Source organism: Protomyctophum parallelum, assembly GCF_964188405.1.
Source record: "Protomyctophum parallelum genome assembly, chromosome: 3".
In the NCBI taxonomy this organism is placed as follows: Eukaryota; Metazoa; Chordata; class Actinopteri; order Myctophiformes; family Myctophidae; genus Protomyctophum; species Protomyctophum parallelum.
Window position 1 is genome coordinate 38746076 of NC_139698.1, and position 21701 is coordinate 38767776.

The window sequence follows — 21701 nt, forward strand, 5'->3', positions numbered from 1 at the left end:
GCACGCACGCACGCACGCACGCACGCACGCACGCACGCACACACACACACACACACACACACACACACACACAGTAGATTCAATAAAAGCCAAAGCATTCCTTCCTTCTCTCACATTTCATACAGTAGAGGGTGAAATATTACTCAGTTCAATGAGAGGATATTATTGCTGCCAACTGGATGCCTCTGCTTCAATAACAAACTGAAGACAGACAGTGTGCTGTACATCAATGAGGGAGTGTTAGAAAGAGAAAGAGAAAGAGAGAGAGAGAGAGAGAGAGAGAGAGAGAGAGTGTGTGTGTGTGTGTGTGTGTGTGTGTGTGTGTGTGTGTGTGTGTGTGTGTGTGTGTGTGTGTGTGTGTGTGTGTGTGTGTGTGTGTGTGTGTGTGTGTGTGTGTGTGCGTGTGCGTGCGTGCATGCGAGAGTGGGAGCGAGAGAGACATGGAAACAAGTAAAAGAACTGACATGTAACCACTAACCAGACAGTAAGAAACTGCATGTGAGACAAAGGTAGACCGACAGCTAAAGTCAGTTAAAATGACCCACACACAAAGACCCTCTCAGAGACAGACACAACTCTGCGTGGTGGAATGGCTGCACAGTGGGATCCAACTGGACAAGGAAAGACACCAGGCTTGACTCTTCCCAACCAGGCACTGGTTTCAAAGGCGGGGGGGGATTTAAGGCGGTTTGGCAGCGGCCTACCTCCAGTCCAAATCTCTTTAATGGCAGCCGAATGCCTCCTTAAATGGACTACCACTCAGTGTTGATTTCATTGACCAAAACTATGATGACAAATTTTTGTCCACTACCTTTTTGAAATGAAATCAAAACTAAATAAAAATGTAACTTACTCAACTAAACCTAGACTAAAGGTAAGACATTTCAGGTGACTAAAATATTCAAAAGACTACGACTAAAACTAAAGATTTTCTGTCAAAATCAACACTGCTACCACTCTGTCACAGCATTCCTACCCTGGCTGACCCAAGATTAGATGTGTGCCTTTTGCCTTCCACGCTTGGAAGCGGTGTTTGCGTGTAATTGTCCTACCTCCAGATATCTCGTTGGCATCTTCAGGGGGTACGAGTGTCTCTTTCAGCTTCTGGGGCTGTGTCTCCTCCTCAGCTCTGTTATTATTACCATCAGAAGCTATATGGAAAAGAGAAACAGTTTAGAAGAGAAGAAAGCAGAATATAAGTACAGACAATTCTGAGCTTATTAACTCTCGAGGAAGGTGAGAAGAAGGCAACACCGTTGGGTAGGACAGACTCAGTGGGCTGAGTCATTTAGCCTAACTACGGGGTTACATGTCAGTGACAACATCTTTATTTTAAGTATTACCAAAGAGGTAGAAAAATAGGACGAAGATAATATAATAACGGTAAATACATTTAATAGGGGAGAGATGTGCTATGGAACAGAATGAAAGAGAAGAGAACATACTGTAATACCTTTATGTCTGCCTTGTAGTGGTCTGCTCTGTTGGCTGCCAGTGACAGCAATGACATTGACTATGTAGTCCTTAGTATGATCATAGTCTGTTATCACTACCCTGTTCTCTGTTTTAGGGATACTGATCTCTCTCTGCTGGCCACCTGGTAGAGAGAGAGAGAGAGAGAGAGAGAGAGAGAGAGAGAGATACAGACAGACAGACAGACAGACAGACAGACAGACAGACAGACAGACAGACAGACAGACAGACAGACAGACAGACAGACAGACAGACAGACAGACAGACAGTTAATTGGTGTACTTTGGTGTCCATTGATTTTGGTGTCAGTCAGTTGTTGAATAAAACACTGCATTTCTTATTTCCATGACTGATCTCTGCTGAAGTGCTGATTAGTATTCTATTTCACACAATCAGACCAGGTCGCAGAGTTTAAGGTTGAAGCCATTCTGTGTGAAGTATAGAGTGCTTCGGTGTGTGCGTGCGCGCATGTGTGTGTGTGTGTGTGTGTGTGTGTGTGTGTGTGTGTGTGTGTGTGTGTGTGTGTGTGTGTGTGTGTGTGCGCGCGCGCATGTGTGTGTGTGTGTGTGTGTTGTGCGTGAGTGTGCATGCGTGCTTGTGTGTCTGCATGTGCTAGTATGTGCGCAACTGCGCACGCTTGTGTGTTTGTGAGAGAGAGAGAGAGAGAGAGAGAGAGGCTGTCCTCCTCTCAGCAGTTAATCCCCATCAGGTCACATTATCGACTCATTTAGATTTAGACCCTGCAGAATGTGTGCACATATATACGTGCGTGCGTGCGTGTGAATGCTTCCTCAGCTGTTCCCTGTAGAAGGTGATGAGTAATGCACAACAGAGAAGGCAGATAGATACAACCGACTGAGGTGACAGGTGAGGTAGGGAGGCTACATGGATCAGTGCTAATGAAACAAATTGGAATCCTAACTGACAATCAGCTCATAGCCTTTACAGTGGGGGATTTGTTTCATTTTAAATTTGTAAGCCTGAATGAATTTGATTGTCTGCTGTTTCATGAAATATGTTGTTTACGTTGTAAAAATGAAAAATAAACCTGGCCGCACACTAACTGTCCTTCAATTAACAGGAAAAGTAATACATTTGGGCTCACATGGAGTGAATTAAAGGATATGTTCCACTAATGCTGCTGGAGATAGTCTACTCTAAATACTCTAGGTAACTAGGTGGGTAAGCGTCTACAATAAAATTATCATTAGTTCTTTCTCCTCATTATCAATGTGACAGTAAACTGTATGCTGAGTTACCATAATTCAGTGGTTCTAAAAGTGGGGTCCTTGAGGTTACAGGGTGTCCCCAGCTAAATGTTAATAAAGCATAACATTATGTTTAACTATACATCAGCCATTTGGAAATAGACAATCTACAATCTTATAATGCGTCTGATGTGTTGTAACAAGCTTTTAGAAAATGTGAAGAAGAAAATGGAATATCCATGACACAAGGTATTTTCAGATGGGTGTCTGTGGCCAGAACAGATACATGAATCCAGGGGTCCTTGACATGAAATGATGTGAGAACCACATTATAATCCAACCATAATCCAGGTTTAATATACCTTGACCAGTTTCTCAACTGCTCCTCTAATGCAAGTGTCCCTTTTCTTTCATCCACTTCCACTCTTCATGATAACATTAAGTTAATCCATGGAGACAGTCTATGGCAGGAGGAGGGAGGAGTTAAAAATATTCCTTTTATCACAATGAACTAGGATATAGACAACGGGGTGTAATGCAACATACCTTAACAACCTTACTGAACAAACACACATCTGCTCAAAGTGGGCAGTTTGGAAATGTTGCACTTTTCCCCGCCTTTCGTAGTTGTGGGTAAGCAGGTGTGTGTGTGTGTGTGTGTGTGTGTGTGTGTGTGTGTGTGTGTGTGTGTGTGTGCAAGCATGCGTGTTTCCCCTTGTGACTGATAATAGGCTCCCTACTCCCTGATAGTCACACTAGTTATCCTACTCACTGGACCACCCAGTAGGTACCTACTGCTTTATTCTGGTTCACGCGCGCACGCACGCATGCACGCATGCATGCTCGCACGCACGCACAGACACACAGGAGCAGCTTAACTGGGGCAGGTCATGTGTTTTCACACATAAATATGTTTTGTAGTCAACATTTTTCAAACACTTGATGATGTAACACAGATGTACAAGGTCGCAGCGTGGTAGCCTGGCTAATAAGCCAGACCGAATCAGCCGTTTGCTTTCCGGCGGACAGTGTTGTGTGATATTAGTCTGGCTTATTAGCCAGGCTAGCAGCGTGGCACATCGTGATACACTTTGTTAGAGCTTGTATATCTGCTATTTTCAGAGTACAGTAGATACCTGCACAGTAAATCTGTTAATTGACCCCATCAATTTGGGTCAGTACTCAGTATTTACATTTATACTCTTAGATACTGTCATAACATATTTTGGGACTCCTTCTATTGCTTGACCAATTTGTTTTCAAACGATATTTCTTGTGTCTTCCGGGGACTGACAAGAGAACAAAATATGAAAATGTATAAATGATTCCCCTTGTGCGTCATTGTACGTGACGGTAGAGAATAGCTGTGATTTGTTACACTATGTAAAGTGTATGCAGTAATAAAGATTAGGACTCCCACAGTGGTTACATCTGTGTCTTAGTCCACTGAACCATGGGACATCCCTAAAGTAACATTCTGTTGTGGCTCTGAAATCAGCTCAACAGAGAGCTAACACCGTAAATACTGACATCTGGTACTGTTTACAAAATGTATCTCTCTTCTTCTCACGCACGCACGCACGCACGCACGCACGCACGCACGCACGCGTGAGTGACAGTATGTTAGTCATATAGTGACAAGTTGTGGCTCCATGTGACCATGTATTACCCCCGTTTGACAGGATGGGATCCCCTGACATGTCATTTTTCAATGCCTCGGTAGTTCCTGCAAATCAGACGCGTAACTAGATGTCAGTGGGCCCCGACGCAGGCTGATCAGTGAGTGCCCCCGACAGCACTCCTCCCCCCCGATCGCCGGTGAACGTAGACAGTTTTTGGCTTATAAACAGCACAGACGGATTGGGTGGCCGTGTGCCCCCCTTGCCTCTGGGCCCCCACGCAGTCGCGTTGTCTGCGTCACGCTAGTAACACCCCTGCCGCAAACCTAGAATGCCCAAATGAGGTCCTCACTCCCAACCCGTAATAGCAGGGCTCGAAATAGCGACCATTTTGGAATTTTAATCTTTGCGACCTAAAAATATATTTGGGAGCACCAGTGCCACTACAAATAATTACTGTGGTGCGCCTGGCTACAACGATCGATTGTAGAAAAACGGGCGCTCTGAGCCGCTCTCTGACATCCACTGCACTGCTCCTGTCTGCTAGCTGTACTAGCACTTGATGCTAACAAACCAACGTGTGGAGTGTGTAGTTAACTACTCTTTGACACAATGGTACGGGACAACGTTGAGCGCTGCATCACTCACATTCCAGAGCGCCTCGGCTCGCAACTTCACCATGTGTCAGAAAGTACATTATTTCAAGCGTTCAGATTCAGAAAAGGCCGGAGCCTCTAGCTCCGGAGGCGGACCGGCTCAGCTGTGTGTGTGCATGCGTGTGTGCGCGCACAGCCGCACATGCATGCAAGAGAGAGAGGGAATGAGAGAGAGGAAGGGAGAGAGAATAGCAGACTTGTAAGTGTTTCTACATAGCAGCAGTATTGATACTTTTACTTAAGTAAAACATTAGAGTAATTTATCCACCACTGATTAGAAGTGAGTAGGCATAGCTATAAATATAATGTTTTACATCGAAATTATTTTATATTAGAAATTCTAATATATGATCTAAATAGGCTATGAAGGTGAAAAACACAAAACAAAGAATAAGAAAACAGGTGATGTGACTGGCCGGAATCAGTGTAGACTAGAGGGTCCTCATCTGGAGATGTTTGATGCCTCTGTCTCTTTGAAGAGATGGATGGATGAGGGACAGACACTACATTTTAAATTCTGGCATGCATTTTTATACTTTGGTCATTTCATGTTATTTGTAAACCACACGTTATATTATTGTTTTTATGAATGTAAAAAATCGATTACATATTGGTGCTCCTTAGATTTTGGTGGGTGCTCCTAAAAAATTTCTGGTGCTCCTTCATTTTGAAATTGGTAGCACAAGCGCTACCAAGTAAAAAAGTTAATTTCGAGCCCTGAATAGGTTGACTCGTCTGCTCAAAACATTTAAAGAAGGCAATGATGGTAATGAGGAAAACGTTTTGTTGATAACGTTGTGGGGTCAGGAAATCAATGATGGTCAACAGTTATATAGGATGGATAACTTCTATAATAGCAACCACTTTGTAGGCTACAGTAATGCATCCTACTGTAGATAAGTCCTTTACTGAAGCTTCAGCAGTCTTTCAACCACCCTAAACTAAACTTCCGCACCAAGGCCTTAGTCAATACTTACTGAAAGTATTGACTCCCACTGTCCTGTACTGTATGCCTAGTTTTGCTTACCAGACCCTATTTAAGGCTGCTGACACAGTCCTTGTACTGTACCTACAAGGAAAACTTTTTAGTCTAAAATTTGGCAAACGTCTGAGGCAGGAACTTGGAGTTAGTCTACATCTCTCAAGAGTTTAATCTCCTCAAAGGAGCTTGGATAAGGGATAAATTACATAATACATCCTGATAGAGGGCAAGAGCGTATGTGTGTGTGTGTGTGTTTGTGTGTGTGTGTGTGTGTGTGTGTGTGTGTTGGTGTCTGTGCGTGCGTGCGTGCGTGCGTGCGTGCGTGCGTGCGTGCGTGTGTGTGTGTGCGTGCGTGCGTGTGCGTGTGTGTGTGTGTGTGTGGGTGTGTCTTACCTGGTATACTGTTGAAGAGAAACCTGTAGCTGTCAAAATCTCCTTTGGGCTCTTTCCACGAGACATGAAGTTTGCTGGAGCCCTGCAGCACTTTGAAACGCAACCTTCTCGGCACTGGCACTGAAACAAAATCAACCATAGCATCACTTACCCATCCTGAAATCATTAATTATACATCGATATACGTATTATATTCATATGTTTATGTTTCCCAAACACCAAACAGGGTTTTAACCATTTCCAACCTGGTGTCCCTATGTTTTGGCCATGTTATTATAGGTTACAAAAGAAAGAAAGAAAAGCAAATAAAGTAAAAACCAAAAAATAATAATAGTCCTAAATTTCAAAATTAACAAAGGGCTCTGTACTACCCAAGTACCCAGGGCTGTAAAGTATACCACTGCTATTGTCCTTAACATTAAATCTCTTTGCTGAAAATAGTTACAAGCTCACAACACAACATGTTGCAATGTGTTATGTTATTGTAGAGGACGCAATGGTTCATGTACAGTCGTGAAGTGGTTAATGTGACGTCATATGAGTCAGGTTGTTGTGCGTGAGTGTGTGTGTGTATGTTTGTGTGTATGTTTGTGTGTATGTTTGTGCGTGCGTGCGTGCGTGCGTGCGTGCGTGCGTGCGTGCGTGCGTGCGTGTGCTACCATGTGTGCCTGTGTCATCTGTGGCTGTGCATCTGTGGCTGTGCACGTACGCATGTGCAATTTGTGCATGCATACATCTGTATAGTATGTCTGTATGTGTGTCTTTATGGCTGATGTATATTCCTGATCTACGTTTTTAAGGTCACGGAGAATCAATTGGAATGCGTGTCCTCTGCAAGACAAGGTACTTTCTAAGGAAAAGATTAGCAGTGGGCCAGTTTAAAATTATTACAGTGTGACACATGAAAAATAGACAAACAGATGTCATTGTGTGTGTGTGTGTGTGTGTGTGTGTGTGTGTGTGTGTGTGTGTGTGTGTGTGTGTGTGTGTGTGTGTGTGTGTGTGTGTGTGTGTGTGTGCGTGCGTGCGTGCGTGCGTGCGTGCGTGTGTGTGTGTGTGTGTGTGCGACCATGCGATCGACTGTGAGAGAGTTTTGTGCCTCAGAGAGAGGCACAAAAAGGAAGACAGTATAGCACAAACAAAGAAAAAGAGCAAAAGCCAGACAGATTGAAAAAGGAAAGAGCATCACCTCAGAAAAGGCACAGAAGCTGTGGACTTAATCTTATGTCCACACAAGTCACTATTTCACCGTGATGCTATACCATATTCTAGTACCACTAAGATAGCCATTGTATCTTATTTGTTACAAAGTCACCACCAGGAGACAAATGGAGGACACTGCTGATATAATCCCATACAAGGTTTTACCAACCAGTAGTCGGTATATCCATCTCGTATTAGTGTGCAATTGTACAGACATATTATTTTCCTGTCAACAACACCTCGGTAATAAATCAATATAATGAAATATTGTCAGCTGAATATACCACACGCGTTGGAGCCACTTGTTTTGGATTTTTTATAGAGTAGTTCTTGTTGGTTGTGTCCTCTAGTTGGTGGAAAGGTTTGCCAGTAGCTGACTGTCTAATTGTTTCAACAATGTTCCTCCAACAATGTAAACAAGCTACTTAATGTACATAATGTATTTAGAACCAATGAACCCAGACAAAACATTATCTGGATGCGAAAAAATAACCAATTTAAAACATTACTATCACATTAAATGTAAATGTCTACACCAAACAAACATCACTTAAACCCATTAAACCCCATTCTATAAGGTGATTTTTTAATGATACCAATCTTAAATCAACAATATCATCTCTTCCTCCGCATCCAAAATACTGTCCCCTGTGTCCGACATGTTCTCCTTTATACGTCTTCATTTCCGCCTTGAAACAGCGTTGCATTCTGGGACAGTGTCACAGCTGCCATCTAGTGGACGAGTAGATGCTTGCACATTATAGTGATTATAGACCGACGTAAGCCTACAATAGCGACGAAGGGACTATGTAAGGACTTAAAATAAACTTGCGCAAGGCACAAGGTCTTTGTCCAGGCCTTGTGTGAGTGTTGAGACATGTAAGTCTATGGTTTTAGTCATAATCTGTCATTAAAGCATAAAGTAACATGTCTAGAGAGAACAGGGATCTGACAAACCTTTTCTGCCACTGATTAGAAAAGACCTCAACATTTCTGGTTGAAAATTCCATTCAGATGATTAGCCAGATTGACACTGTCATGTCCATATGGAGTTTTATGGTTTTTTACAGGTTATGACCACACTGTACTGTTACTGACATATACAGTATGCACTGCGGCGTGACAGCAGAGCTAACAACAACGCTGCAGAGCTCAAGACCCTGATGCTAGACAGGAGGGTGCGGAGGACAGCGATTCACAAGACCCAGTTGGTGTTGGTGTGGTGGAACTAGGGGTTCTCAACGTTTTGGGCTGGGGACCCCCAGAAATGCTTTGGCCAAGTCTCGTGACCCCCGCCCCGCCCCCATCCCCACCCCCAATACAAACTGGTCTAACCTTAATGGGCTAGACCACATTCTAGCATCGCATCACACTGACATGTAAGGACACTGTTTTCTTTGTAGTGCATGTGAATCATCAGCAGCCATGATTAACATGCTATAACCAAGCTGTGATGTTACCTATACGGACACTGTCCTCTTCATACAGTACATGTATCATCAAGTTAGAGCAGGTTATGACTATACACTACGCTGCCACCTCTTTATAACCCTGTGCGACCCTAGTCAACAAAGTCTTTAGGGCTTACATGGTTAAGCTCAAATCAAATGCCTCAAATCCCTGACTTCTCAAGACTTTTACAAATCTTTTCCTTATCCTACTTTTTTTTAACTTGTCAGTACATTCCACATAGAGGCCTAGATTTTGAAGGTGCGTTTTACCAATGGTAATACATAAATTGGCCTCGCTCTGCGCACATTCGTATTATGAAAGGCATATCGGCCCGTGTTGAACGCACTCGGCCGTGTTGAACGCACACACATTATGGCTTACCGCGTTCCTGAATATTTTAGCATTGTGGGAGTGTCCATATGTTAATTATTTTCGCTTTGCGCAATTTGCTATTAAGCCCCTTGACCTAAAGACACTCAGCGCATAACGATTAGACGTGGGTCTGACCACCTCATAAACGCAAAAAGCACTGTTTGATTTGACACTTGAGCGGCTCTGGGAGGCTGGTAGAGTGTTGCCATGTCTGTTTATTATAAGCGGCTTCTTTTTCTGTAAAGTTGCTTGTAAATATTGGTAGTTGTACTATTTTGTGGTTGCTTTTCTTGTTTCTAAAGTGGTTATTTGGGCTTTTCTCCTAATGTTGTTTAAACCAGTGATCCTCACACAGCACATTCCCATGTCAAGGATCCCCAGATGAATGCATTTGCCCAACTAAGGACGGCTAATCCAAAAATTTAATAAAAAAATTCCAAGATTACTTTTGAAAATAGCAGATCTATACCAGCTCACAATGCATCACATTCATTCATTAAAACTATGAACTCTGACTGCAGGGGGATATATATAATGATCATTATAACAATGTGCAAGAACATATTTAAAAAGAAGGAAGAACTTTATATTTGTGGATGTCACGTTCTGTGACGTGTTATGTTTTCTTGTGTACCCTGTTCTTGGCTTTTGTTATTGTTTTACCTTCTGTGAATTGATGTTTTGTATTTTCCTCGTTTCTTAGTTGCAGTTTTGCCTTACACTGTGAACCTTTATTTTGTAGTCATGTTTTGTGCTTTCCTGCCTGCCCCTGTAGTTCTGTTCCTGTCTTGTCTCACTAGTCCTGTGATTGCCAATGTTTCCACCTGTGTCCCCTTAATTCCCCAGCCTATCCCAGTGTTGATTGTCAGTGGTGTTCATCTGTGTCTAGTTATCCCATGTCTATAAGTTTGCCCTTGTGTGTTCAGTTCCTTGTTCGTTCGTAAATTGTTGTCAGTGTATTTCTAGCTCCTCGTGATTCATTGTATTTTCCTAGTCCTAGTGTTATTTGTCTTGCTCCTAGTTATCCCTAGTTTCCCCGTGTTTCCTGTGTTTGTTCCTGATTTTTGGTTAATAAACCCACTTGTATTGGACCTGCCTGTCCTCTGCCTTTTTCTGCGCTTGGGTCCAACACCTGCCTGTCCTGAACCGTGACAGTGGACAATCAAAATATGTTTTTTTATTTTAATGTGGTGTCATTAAAAATTAATCTGAATATGGCAGACTCACTATCTAGAAAATAAAAACATGGCACTTCATTTAAAATAGGTTACAGACCCCTGTTATATGCGCTTATTTTTATAGACCTATTTACTTGTTTCTATGAGACATGGCAACAGCCTCGTTTTGCGTCTTTTTTTTATTTTTATGTTGAGATTAGAAACGGCCATAATTCTTTCATTTCTCAACCTTAAAAATAAATAAAAACATCTCCATAATCCGTGGGAAGTTTGCTTTCATATGCTGTATCACACCCGATTCAAGTCTTCTTCAATAAAATGCTACGAGCGAACTCAGCGAAGACCATACCATCGGGGCCACAGCATTGCGCAGCACGCATTCAACTCATTCCTTCGTCGTGACTTGAATAAAATAAAATATAATAAACGTTATTTTACTGGTGTTTTTCAATAGAAACAAATAAAGAGCGTGTGTAGGCTACTGTGTGCAAGTGCAACAGTGCATATACATGCATGCACTAGGCTATATTTCTTCCGTGTCGGGATGGTGATTGAGCTCTTCAAGTTCACAGCCCGTTTGTCTTTCATAAAAAAACGTTGATATTAGCCTATAAACACTCATGGTTCTCTCATTTCTCAACCGTTTTATTAAATGTAAAAATCTCCATATTCCTTAGGAATCTTGCTTTCATTCGCTGTATGGTACATGGTTCTATCGTTATCGAATTAAACAATATCAAACGAACTTGCATGTTCGGGGGTTAGACGATTCTGGGAACATTACGCATGGATTGCCAATTTGCCAATATGCTGCTATCTACTCGCAGTTCCATTCCGATCTGAAAGGTATAGGTGGGTCTGTTATTTTGAGGCATAAAGGTGACAGCATGCAGTGCAATAGGAACTAGATAAAGTGCCAATCGGCACAGGTCTCCACCAGGGCAATCAAAACAAATATTGTATTAAGTGTAAATGTATAGATTTAAAATGAGAATTGCCAAAGGTTGTTCAAGCACTGATTTTGACCAGTGGGGGTGTAGTTAGCCCTGCTCCCTGGCGTGTGTGTGTGTGTGTGTGTGTGTGTGTGTGTGTGCATGACGCAACTTGGCTTGTTGTAGCGCCACCATCAGGCTGTTGAAAACTGTCAAGTGGCATTTCTTCCTCAGCCTAGTGGGAATATGCGTGCACAGTTCGCAATCGGACGCTGCGTTGAGGAGTTGTGGCGATTTGTACAAAGCGGGCTACTCCTGAAAACTGTAGGAGCCAATCGTGGCCAATCAGGATGTAATATGAGAAATCAAACAAACCTGTCTTGATCACATGACTATGGAGATCATGTGTACCGATTTGCGTGAAATTTGGATAAAATCTGAAGGAGTAATAATAGAAAATGTGTTTTACATATGTGGGCCTCCTGGTGGCGCTATAAAGAGCAGATGTGAAAAATTCCAGGCAAAGGTTTTTCCTTGGCCTCTAGGGAGTTGGCATACAAACTTATCCACAGATCCGTGCAGTTAGAGGTAAAACACTTTTCGGCTAGTTATAGCGCCACCATCAGGCTGTTGAAAACTGTCAAGTGGCATTTCTTCCTCAGCCTAGTGGGAATATGCGTGCACAGTTCGCAATCGGACGCTGCGTTGAGGAGTTGTGGCGATTTGTACAAAGCGGGCTACTCCTGAAAACTGTAGGAGCCAATCGTGGCCAATCAGGATGTAATATGAGAAATCAAACAAACCTGTCTTGATCACATGACTATGGAGATCATGTGTACCGATTTGCGTGAAATTAGGATAAAATGTGAAGGAGTAATAATAGAAAATGTGTTTTACATATGCCGGCCTCCTGGTGGCGCTATAAAGAGCAGATGGGAAAATTTCCAGGCAAAGGTTTTTCCTTGGCCTCTAGGGAGTTGGCATACAAAGTTATCCACAGATCCGTGCAGTTAGAGGTAAAAACACTTTTGGGCCAGTTATAGCGCCACCTTGAGGCTGAGTTGAAATTGTTGATGTGGCATTTCGTCCTCGGCCTAGTGGGAATGTGCGTGCACAATTTCACGGAAATCACGCGATGTGTTCATGATTTGCAGCATTTTGTTTGAAACTGAGCACTCCTGTGAATTTTGGAAGCCAATCTTAACCAATCAGGATGGAGTCTGAGAAATCTGAAAGACCCGTTTCGTTGAATGGCTCTAGAGAGACTGTGTACCAATTTGCGTGATGTTTGGACAAATTCTGTAGGTGTACTGTGCAAAAACTTGTTTTGCACAAAGCAGCCTCCTGGTGGCGCTATAACAGGCCGTTCTGGAAGGTTTGGGGCAGAGGTTCATCGTTGGCATCCAGGGAGTGTGTGTGCAAAATTTGGCATCGACCGGGTTAACGGTGGCCGAGATTAGCTGCTCACGGACGGACGGACACACGGACACACGGACACACGGACACACGGACGGACGGACGGACGGAGTGCAAAACATACTCTCCCACCATGCCTTCGGCTGGTGGAGACAATAATTAACCCAAATGTGACAAAGGCATGTCATGTCTTCTATGGTGCCAGGCTGAAGAAATGTAATACCACGATCCCCAAAGTGCGCATTCCGTATGTGACATCAGCTGACTGGTAAAGAGAATAGTACGGACATGTTGATTGGGTACGTCTCAAACACGCCTTAAACACACCCATGACTAATTCAAGGCCGTTTTGCGCACTCCACGGGGTGTCGAAAGCGCTTCTTAACATGCTTAAAATTGCTATATGACTTTCCACACGCCCCCAGCTCTAAAAACTGTAATATGATTAGTAATATAGAAGTAAGTAAAATAGAAGTCCTAAATGGCACCAACCGTATTTAATGCTTAAGATGCACAGGGTGAAATGTAAAAATTACTCTACACAATCTTTGACAGCAGGGCCAGAAAGATGATTGATGGCATACGAGGTTGTGAAAAAAAAATGTGAAAATGGCCTTAAATGCTCCATTTTACTCTTGACTGCATGTCAGTGGGGCAATCTCAAGCATTCACACATTCACTCTCTCTGACACACACGCAATCACACGTACATATATCAGTCTTCATGCTCATTTTACACTATGTGACTGTGGCCTCTAAATAGCAAAAGAGTAAAGACTGTGTGAAGTGTGAAGTGAGGGGCTTGAACTTTTCATTTGCCAAAGAATTAGAGCAGATGTGAACATAACTTGAGGTCATCCATCCTGCCAGACTGTGATGGACATCTGTCATCTAGCAGCATGATCTGGAGATGACTGCTGTCCCTATGCACTCCCTGTTGCTGTGAGTCACAGCTGTGCTTCTTTTCTTGTTTGGCAATTGGGTCATTCTAACTTCCCTTGAGTTCAATTGGAGGCATATTAAAATCTGTCATTAGGTTGGGAATAGCCGTGTCCACCGTACCAATTAACATACAGAATTCCCTTCCCGATAACACCTGCCAGGCAAGAGCTATAGTTAAATGAGTTCATGGCAAAGTCTCTCTTCCCCAGGGTCTAACTGGTATAAATTCCATTTAAGTGTAGCTCCATGCAGCATTATAAAACACATTCATGTTTATTAATAGTAAAGGGAAGAGACCAATTCAATCAATCTATCTATAAAAATCCAGTTTAATTGCAACGAAAATAGAGCCCATTATGTCTTTTTGACGTCAGAATGATGTCAGACAGATGTACAGACAGACAGAGACTTGGTATGGTGCATTTATAGATAGATGATGATTATTCATTCATTCATTCACCGTTTAAGGTACAGTGGATGAGTTTCCATATTTTGCAAATAGATTGGTGCATAGCTCCATTAATGCTCCATGAATCCATGAATGACACCATTGTAAAGATAGTGTCAAATAAATTCTGCAACAACAAAACAAATATTGCACTTATTATTTGTTCTTCCTCTTGGGTTCGCAGGCGGTTAACACCGTGACAGAACTGACTCAGCTGAGTCCACGAGCAGCTGGGGGACAGTGTGTGCGTGACAGATCGGCTGGATGGAGTAGATACAGAGGTCAGAGGAGGCCGTGCTGCAGGAACAAGGCTCTCAACTGTTTCAAAAAGCCTTCCCAGGTTATCTGTGATGTGACTGAGGGGTCACAGAAGAATCTCACTGCAGATAAAGTGTTTGACCACGCGCCAAACACACCACCTGATTCCACCCAATTTCCTTTGCAGCATGTCAAAACCACACTGCTGGAGCTCAAGGAATGGATGGTCCTCGTGGCCATGTTGGAATCTGTTATAGCACCTGCTGTTACTAGTGCTATATTACCTACTATAGCACCTACTATCTAGCACCTTTGATTTGACTCGTTTTGACTTCTATCCCTAAAAATCTATGACTGATAAGAACAATGTGTAGCTCTGCACTGAAGGGAAAGGTTCACAGCTTTTATAGCCAAACCAAAAAGAAGCCTGGAAAGAGAGCTTCCCGCGGAGCTTAGAGCCCTAGTGCTAAGTCTTTTGTTCTATTTTAATTGGCCAATGGAACAGAGAATAGTATGAGTACAGAGCTGTACAGATACAAATACATTTGCCAAGTACAAGTACAATACTGTATGTTTGCACATAGTACAAAATATTGTACTATAGATTATGTACTCCTAGACCGAAGTGGCAAAGCCTGTTGGAAACGCACACCTCTCGTTTATGCAATACCCGTTGTACCCATGAGAGAGTACTTAGTGTACATGCGTCAGTATACTATGACGATGCCGATATCTCCAAATGAGTATAACTCAAGGTGCGTAACTCCTTTGGCTTCTTGGCTATACAAGTGGACATTTTGGAGTTGATCGAATCAGTTTGACGGTTCTCAAGATATTGGGGGGTAGAGAGGGGGCAAGGAAATCTTTGTTACTTTCGCTTTCATTTATGGCCGGAAGTGTAATATGGAGGGCTATAGTGAAGAGCAATTAGAGAGAGATCAAAGCACAGCTTGACACCACATTTAGTAGGTCAGACACTTCCCCATGATTACTAGTTTGTAGGGAGTTTATTTTTAGATGAATACATTAAATGTTATTTAATGGCCTCTCTCCTTTATCCTTCATTCTCTTTAACAACACCTTCTCTCCTCTTCCTTTATTCTTGTCTTCTATCCTTAACTTTCCTTTTCAACCTCCTTCCTTCCCTTTTCAATCACCCTTTCACTAGCCTCGTGTTGCCAGACTGTTGCCTCTCGCAATTTTCAAATGCTTCCATCTTACAGTCTGGAGAACGGAAGCCTCTTCCCCATTTCCGTTTCGTCTTTACAGTTACGCAAATTTATCCTAATATAAATCAAAATCATCTAAGCATATAGCTTGCTGCTTAGCAGAAATGAAAAATCACACCCGTGTGAAGTGAGGGGCACTCTTATCATTATACATCATCATACATCATCTCATGAACAACTGAATTGATGTGATTGGTTAGCCGATATCGTATAAATTACGTAAATTTTCCCTTAATTGTCAATGGCATTTAATGTTTGTGTTGCCACAAATTTATGTCATATTTGGCGGACATTTTTATCATTTTTATCCCACGATTTTGCAACCCATTTTTTTACCCAGTGTCAATTATCTAATCATTCTAATGCAATCCTGGGCGCTACACTCCCTCTGCCAACCTGGGGGGGCAGCGGACTGACCTCATGCTTCCTTCTATGCATCTTTCATTGTCAATGGCAAATATTGAGACGTGTCGGGACAAAAGCTGTATATAGGAGGGGCTAGTGCCCCTCAAAAATCACACTTGTGTAAAGTGAAGGGCGCTCATATCATCATACATCATCATACATGACATTCCATGCTCAGCCAATCATCCAGTCATTCTGGCCAATCACTTTTGGCGTCTTCACCTTTCTGCCCTCACTTTTATCTTCAATAAGTACTTTGCTCAGCCAATCAAATCATCACTATGGGGTGAACAGCCAATCACAAGCCAATGTTTGGCATATCAAGAGGACAAAAGTGTATAAGACACACAAGACAGATGTTAGTGACTTTAATGTCCATATAGACCAGGATGTTTTAAGTGTTAATTAAACTTAACTAAGATTTTTTTGCCAGGTGCGAAGCAGCCTGGCTTACATTTGCACGCACCACTACTGACGACCGATAAAGACAACTCTAAACATGACCTAAGTATGATTGGCTGCCTCCTAGCGACCTTACTAGTGACCAAGTCATGATTGGCTACCTCCTAAGCCAATAGAAGTCTGAACTCTGAACGGCATAAAAGCCCATACTCTGAACGCCGCAACGTGGCGTGAGTGGCAACAGCAACTAATGTTATGAGCTAACTGGAGCTACAGGACAGCCATAACAAAACACCAGTGTGTGAACCAACAAAAGAATGTCGGAAACAAACGAAAACGGCCGCTACAAGAGCTTGTTGCACCTGGCAGTTAGTCAGTGAGGTTAGGTCAGAAGTGATTTTCTGTACCCCTATTACCAGTGTTGACATGTCTGTCTATCTCTGTGTCTATTCCTGTTCTCTCCTTGCTTCTGGCTCTCTTTCCCCCTCCAGTTCCTTCCCATTTCTCTTCCTCCTACTCCTTTCCCCTCTCATCTCCCTAATATGTCGCCCCCTTCCTTTTGTCTCTCATCTTCTGTCTTGATTTTCCCTTCCTCTCCCTTCTTTTCATTCTTCAAGGTTCTATATCTACACTGTCTATTTGTACACCCTCAGAGTTAATCCAACACTCAGGATTTTGCAGCGTAACTTCTTGTTGATTCCCTCCTTACTTCCCAATCTGATCCCCACTCGCCTCCTCCTGCATCTGTACCCTCACTCTTCCTCCCTCCCCTTGGTCCTCCATTTCTCCACTCCTGTCACTGCTAGTCTTTCTCAGACGCTTTCTCATCTTATCCATTTCTCTCCTCCACTCCTTTCCCTTTTTTCACCACCTTTCTGCCATCATATATGTGCCCACCACCCCCCTTTCCCCACACATTATATCTCTCCTTCCCTCCTCTATTGTTCCCTACCAGTACATACTGACTCTTGCTAAAGTCATTCTGTGCTCTCCTCTCCTCCACTCTATCCCCCCCTGGATTAGCCTGGCACCCGTTCCACCCGTACCGGGGCTTTATGGATGCATTATCACCACAGGAGATAGTACGAACCCTGTACGCAGGAGGTTAGGGATGACAGTGTGTGTGTGTGTGTGTCTGTGTGTGTGTGTGTGTGTGTGTGTGTGTGTGTGTGTGTGTGTGTGTGTGTGTGTGTGTGTGTGTTTGTGTGTGTGTGTGTGTGTGTGTTCGTGCGTGCGTGCGTGCGTGTGTATGTGTATGTGTGTGTCTCAGCATTAGCGCAGCGCTAACAGTGCTGTGAGCCTGGGACACGTGTCGTTTGAAGTGGCCTATCTCCCGTTTCGTACCAGAGCTCCTCTGCTCACCAAGATAACACTTTTAGTTACAATCTATACCCTTTCGCATGCTTTCATACACTTTCCGCACCACCACGTCTTCCCTCTCATTTTTAACACATTTTGCTCCGCTCATCTCTCCTTTTTACTGCCATTTCTTTTGGGATTCTCCTCTCTCTCTCTCTCTCTCTCTCTCTCTCTATCTCTCTCTTCTCCTCTATTCCTCTATAGCTGAATAGGTTATATGTTTATATATAAAAGAAAGAAAAAACACAGCTCATCTGCTGAAAAAACATAAGTAGGGTGCTGGAGTCACAAAAGGATAATGATTTTTTTTTTAAGAAAGCTCTGCACACTCAGATCTGTGCACAATCAATATATGTATTTGTTTGCAAGCTTTCGCTCTATGCTGACCTTCTTCAGGCATCATATTAATCATATCATATTAATTAAACCATGTTAGGAAACACAATTACTTGTTATTGTTAAAAGGAATGGTGCATAATGAGTTTCATTTACACAGAGTTAAGATACATATGACTACAGTCCAGTCATCAGGCACCCTGACCAACCTGTAGGATTCAGTAAGAGAGATCACCCACAAACAACTTCTCAAAGGATTCAAAGTCAAACACCAGTTCTTACCCCAGTCTGGGCAATAACTTTACACCTGCATGGCATTGCAAACAATTGTGTGGTATAGTCAAACGTACAGCATCTAGGAATGGAACTGGCTTAACAAGGTTTAGGTCGTTTATACATTCAAAACAGGTTTGTTCATTCTCATCTTCCCCTTCATTTATGAATAAATTATTTCTCATCATCAGCTTCTCTCCCTGTCCATTATTACTGATGTTATTGGAAAACACTCCCGTCCATACTAATACACCAATCGGCTCTCTAACACACACATACAACCCCCCACCCCCTCCCAACACACACACACACACACACACACACACACACACACACACACACACACACACACACACACACACACACACACACACACACACACACACACACACACACACACACACTGTGACACACACATTCTCTCCATTTCTTTCTAATGGAAATGCGTCAGCTTCAAATGAGTTCTGGAACACCTAATCTTGGGCGATGTGACTTGGAGCACAGCATTGACCCGGGCAGTCAGCTAATCAACAAAATCAATTAAACTAACTAATGATGCTTCTGGTAAGTACACACACACATACATACACACGCACGCACGCACGCGCGCACGCGCACACACACACACACACACACACACACACACACACACACACACACACACACACACACACACACACACACACACACATACATGCAAGTATAGGCACACACACACGCACGCACGCAAGGCAAGCAGAGAAATATCTTTCTGCACCCACAAACATATACACTTTTCTGTATAAAGATGACAACTAAGAGACAGTAACGCTAATATGTAACATTACTGCTGTTGACAATCCTACAATATATTAAAAATCACACCCAGTGTGAAGTGAGCGATGCCTTTAATGAGTTAATTTCATTAAGTTCTATATATGAACCTGCAGGGGTTATTATAGACAAGGATATTGACGTAGTAGCCTAATAATGACATAATAACTCGTTTTCTTGTACTGAGACTACACACATACTCAAGTGTTGGAGCGGCTAACACCACTCAAACATTCTCTACGGGAGTGCTGTCAGGATTGTCAGACGATCACGGCCCGTCACTCAGACATAACCATAAACAAACCCCCTATGCCCATAAATTGGCATGTCACTATAACTCAGATAATAACCATAAACAAACCCAATATGACCATACATAGGCATATGGAGCTCCAGTTGTCCAGAGCCACAGATCCAACCGCTTATATAGTAATTTGCGGACCCAATGCTGAGTTGTCTAGAACCACCGATACAACCGATATGTCCATATACTGTATGGGCATGCCAATATACAGGATACCATATACTGTATGAGTATGCCAATATACAGGATACCATATACTGTATGGGCATGCCAATATACAGGATACCATATACTGTATGAGTATGCCAATATACAGGATACCATATACTCCCTATAGAGGGTATGCATGTGACATCATCATCATACACAGAAGTTATGCAGGAACGCCTACTGAGTGGCAAAAAACGACTTTTCTGGCCTTGACAGCCCATTCATCCAAACAGAAAAGTCATATCTTATTGCATTAAACGACATTAAACAATATTAAACTCACTTTGCCAAGTCACTTTGCCACTTGATTTCACATTCACTTTATGCATGCGCCATATATGGGCACAAAAGTGACACAGATAGACAGGTACAATGCCAAAATAAAGTTCCAGTATTTGACATACATTTGGTGAATCTCAATGCAAAATAACGACTGAAGTCAACTTCTAAGTTAAGCTGGACATTAAGAACAAAGGCCTCTCCTCCTTCTGCATTAAGCTGGACATTATCTACAGGGTAAAACCATACTCAAGTTTGGGGTGGGTGGCGTAGCACTGATGGTATCCAGACACGCGTGTTGTATATACAAACATCATCCACAGGCAGAATGCCCACTAAGCTCAAATCCCCCCTGACCAGATGCTGCCGCTTAAAGGGACAGACCGGCAAAATGAAAGGTTAGCAAATGTTGCCACACGGACAGACTCAACAAGGAATACCCTCATGATGCTCATCTCACTTTATGGGGTAAATAAAGTGAGCACGCACGCACGCATGCACGCACACACATACACTCTTCTATCTGTGGCACATATTCTGTGCATGATACTGTAATACACACGCTCGCGCGCGCACACACACACACACACACACACACACACACACACACACACACACACACACACACACACACACACACACACACACACACACACACACACACAGTGTACACTACAGTATGTATACTGTACGTATATATGTACAGTATGTAATGTATACAGGAAGGAGAGAGAGAGAGAGAGAAAAAGGCAGGGAGTAGGAGGCAGCACAGTCAGGATGGATGGATGAGAGAAATTGCCTGGAAAGAAAGAGGAGAAAACGACAACGAGGTTGGAGGGAGGTCAAATAATAAGAACTAAGATGAAGAGAGACTATGCAGGAGAAGAAGAGAGGAACAAGAAGTGAGATTAGTTACATTTTAATGTCTTATCTATCCTGGACTTTTTCATTTTGAATGAATACAAACTAGAACTAGAAAAAGTGCCCTTCCGGGCACAGGTCTCCACCAGGTTATCCACAGATCCGTGCAGTTAGAGGTAAAAACACTTTTCGGCCAGTTATAGCGCCACCTTGAGGCTGAGTTGAAATTGTTCATGTGGCATTTCGTCCTCGGCCTAGTGGGAATGTGGGTGCACAATTTCACGGAAATCACGCGATGTGTTCATGATTTGCAGCATTTTGTTTGAAACTGAGCACTCCTGTGAACTTTGGAAGCCAATCTTAACCAATCAGGATGGAGTCTGATAAATCTGAAAGACCCGTTTCGTTGAATGGCTCTAGAGAGACTGTGTACCAATTTGCGTGATGTTTGGACAAAATCTGTAGGTGTACTGTGCAAAAACTTGTTTTGCACAAAGCGGCCTCCTGGTGGCGCTATAACAGGCCGTTCTGGAAAGTTTGGGGCAGAGGTTCATGGTTGGCATCCAGGGAGTGTGTGTGCAAAATATGGCATCGACCGGGTTAACGGTGGCCGAGATTAGCTGTTCACGGACACACGGACACACGGACACACACACGGACACACGGACACACGGACGGACACGCGGACGGACGGAGTG

At 43.0% G+C, this 21701-nt stretch overlaps 1 protein-coding gene across 5 annotated transcripts in view; it reads right to left on the minus strand.

Annotated features, from left to right (window-relative positions):
• col14a1a (collagen, type XIV, alpha 1a) overlaps positions 1–21701 on the minus strand; it is a 594115-nt gene that overhangs the window by 565193 nt on the left and 7221 nt on the right. For all 5 annotated transcript variants that reach the window (XR_014569038.1, XR_014569039.1, XM_083761059.1 and 2 more), the window contains exons 3-5: positions 6332–6451; positions 1454–1597; positions 1053–1151 (exon numbers count right to left, since the gene is read on the minus strand). Coding sequence is in view for 3 of the 5 variants with exons in the window: in XM_083761059.1 (XP_083617185.1) it covers positions 1053–1151; positions 1454–1597; positions 6332–6451 (363 nt within the window). In the remaining 2 variants the exon portion in view is untranslated. The remainder of the gene's footprint in view (positions 1–1052; positions 1152–1453; positions 1598–6331; positions 6452–21701) is intronic.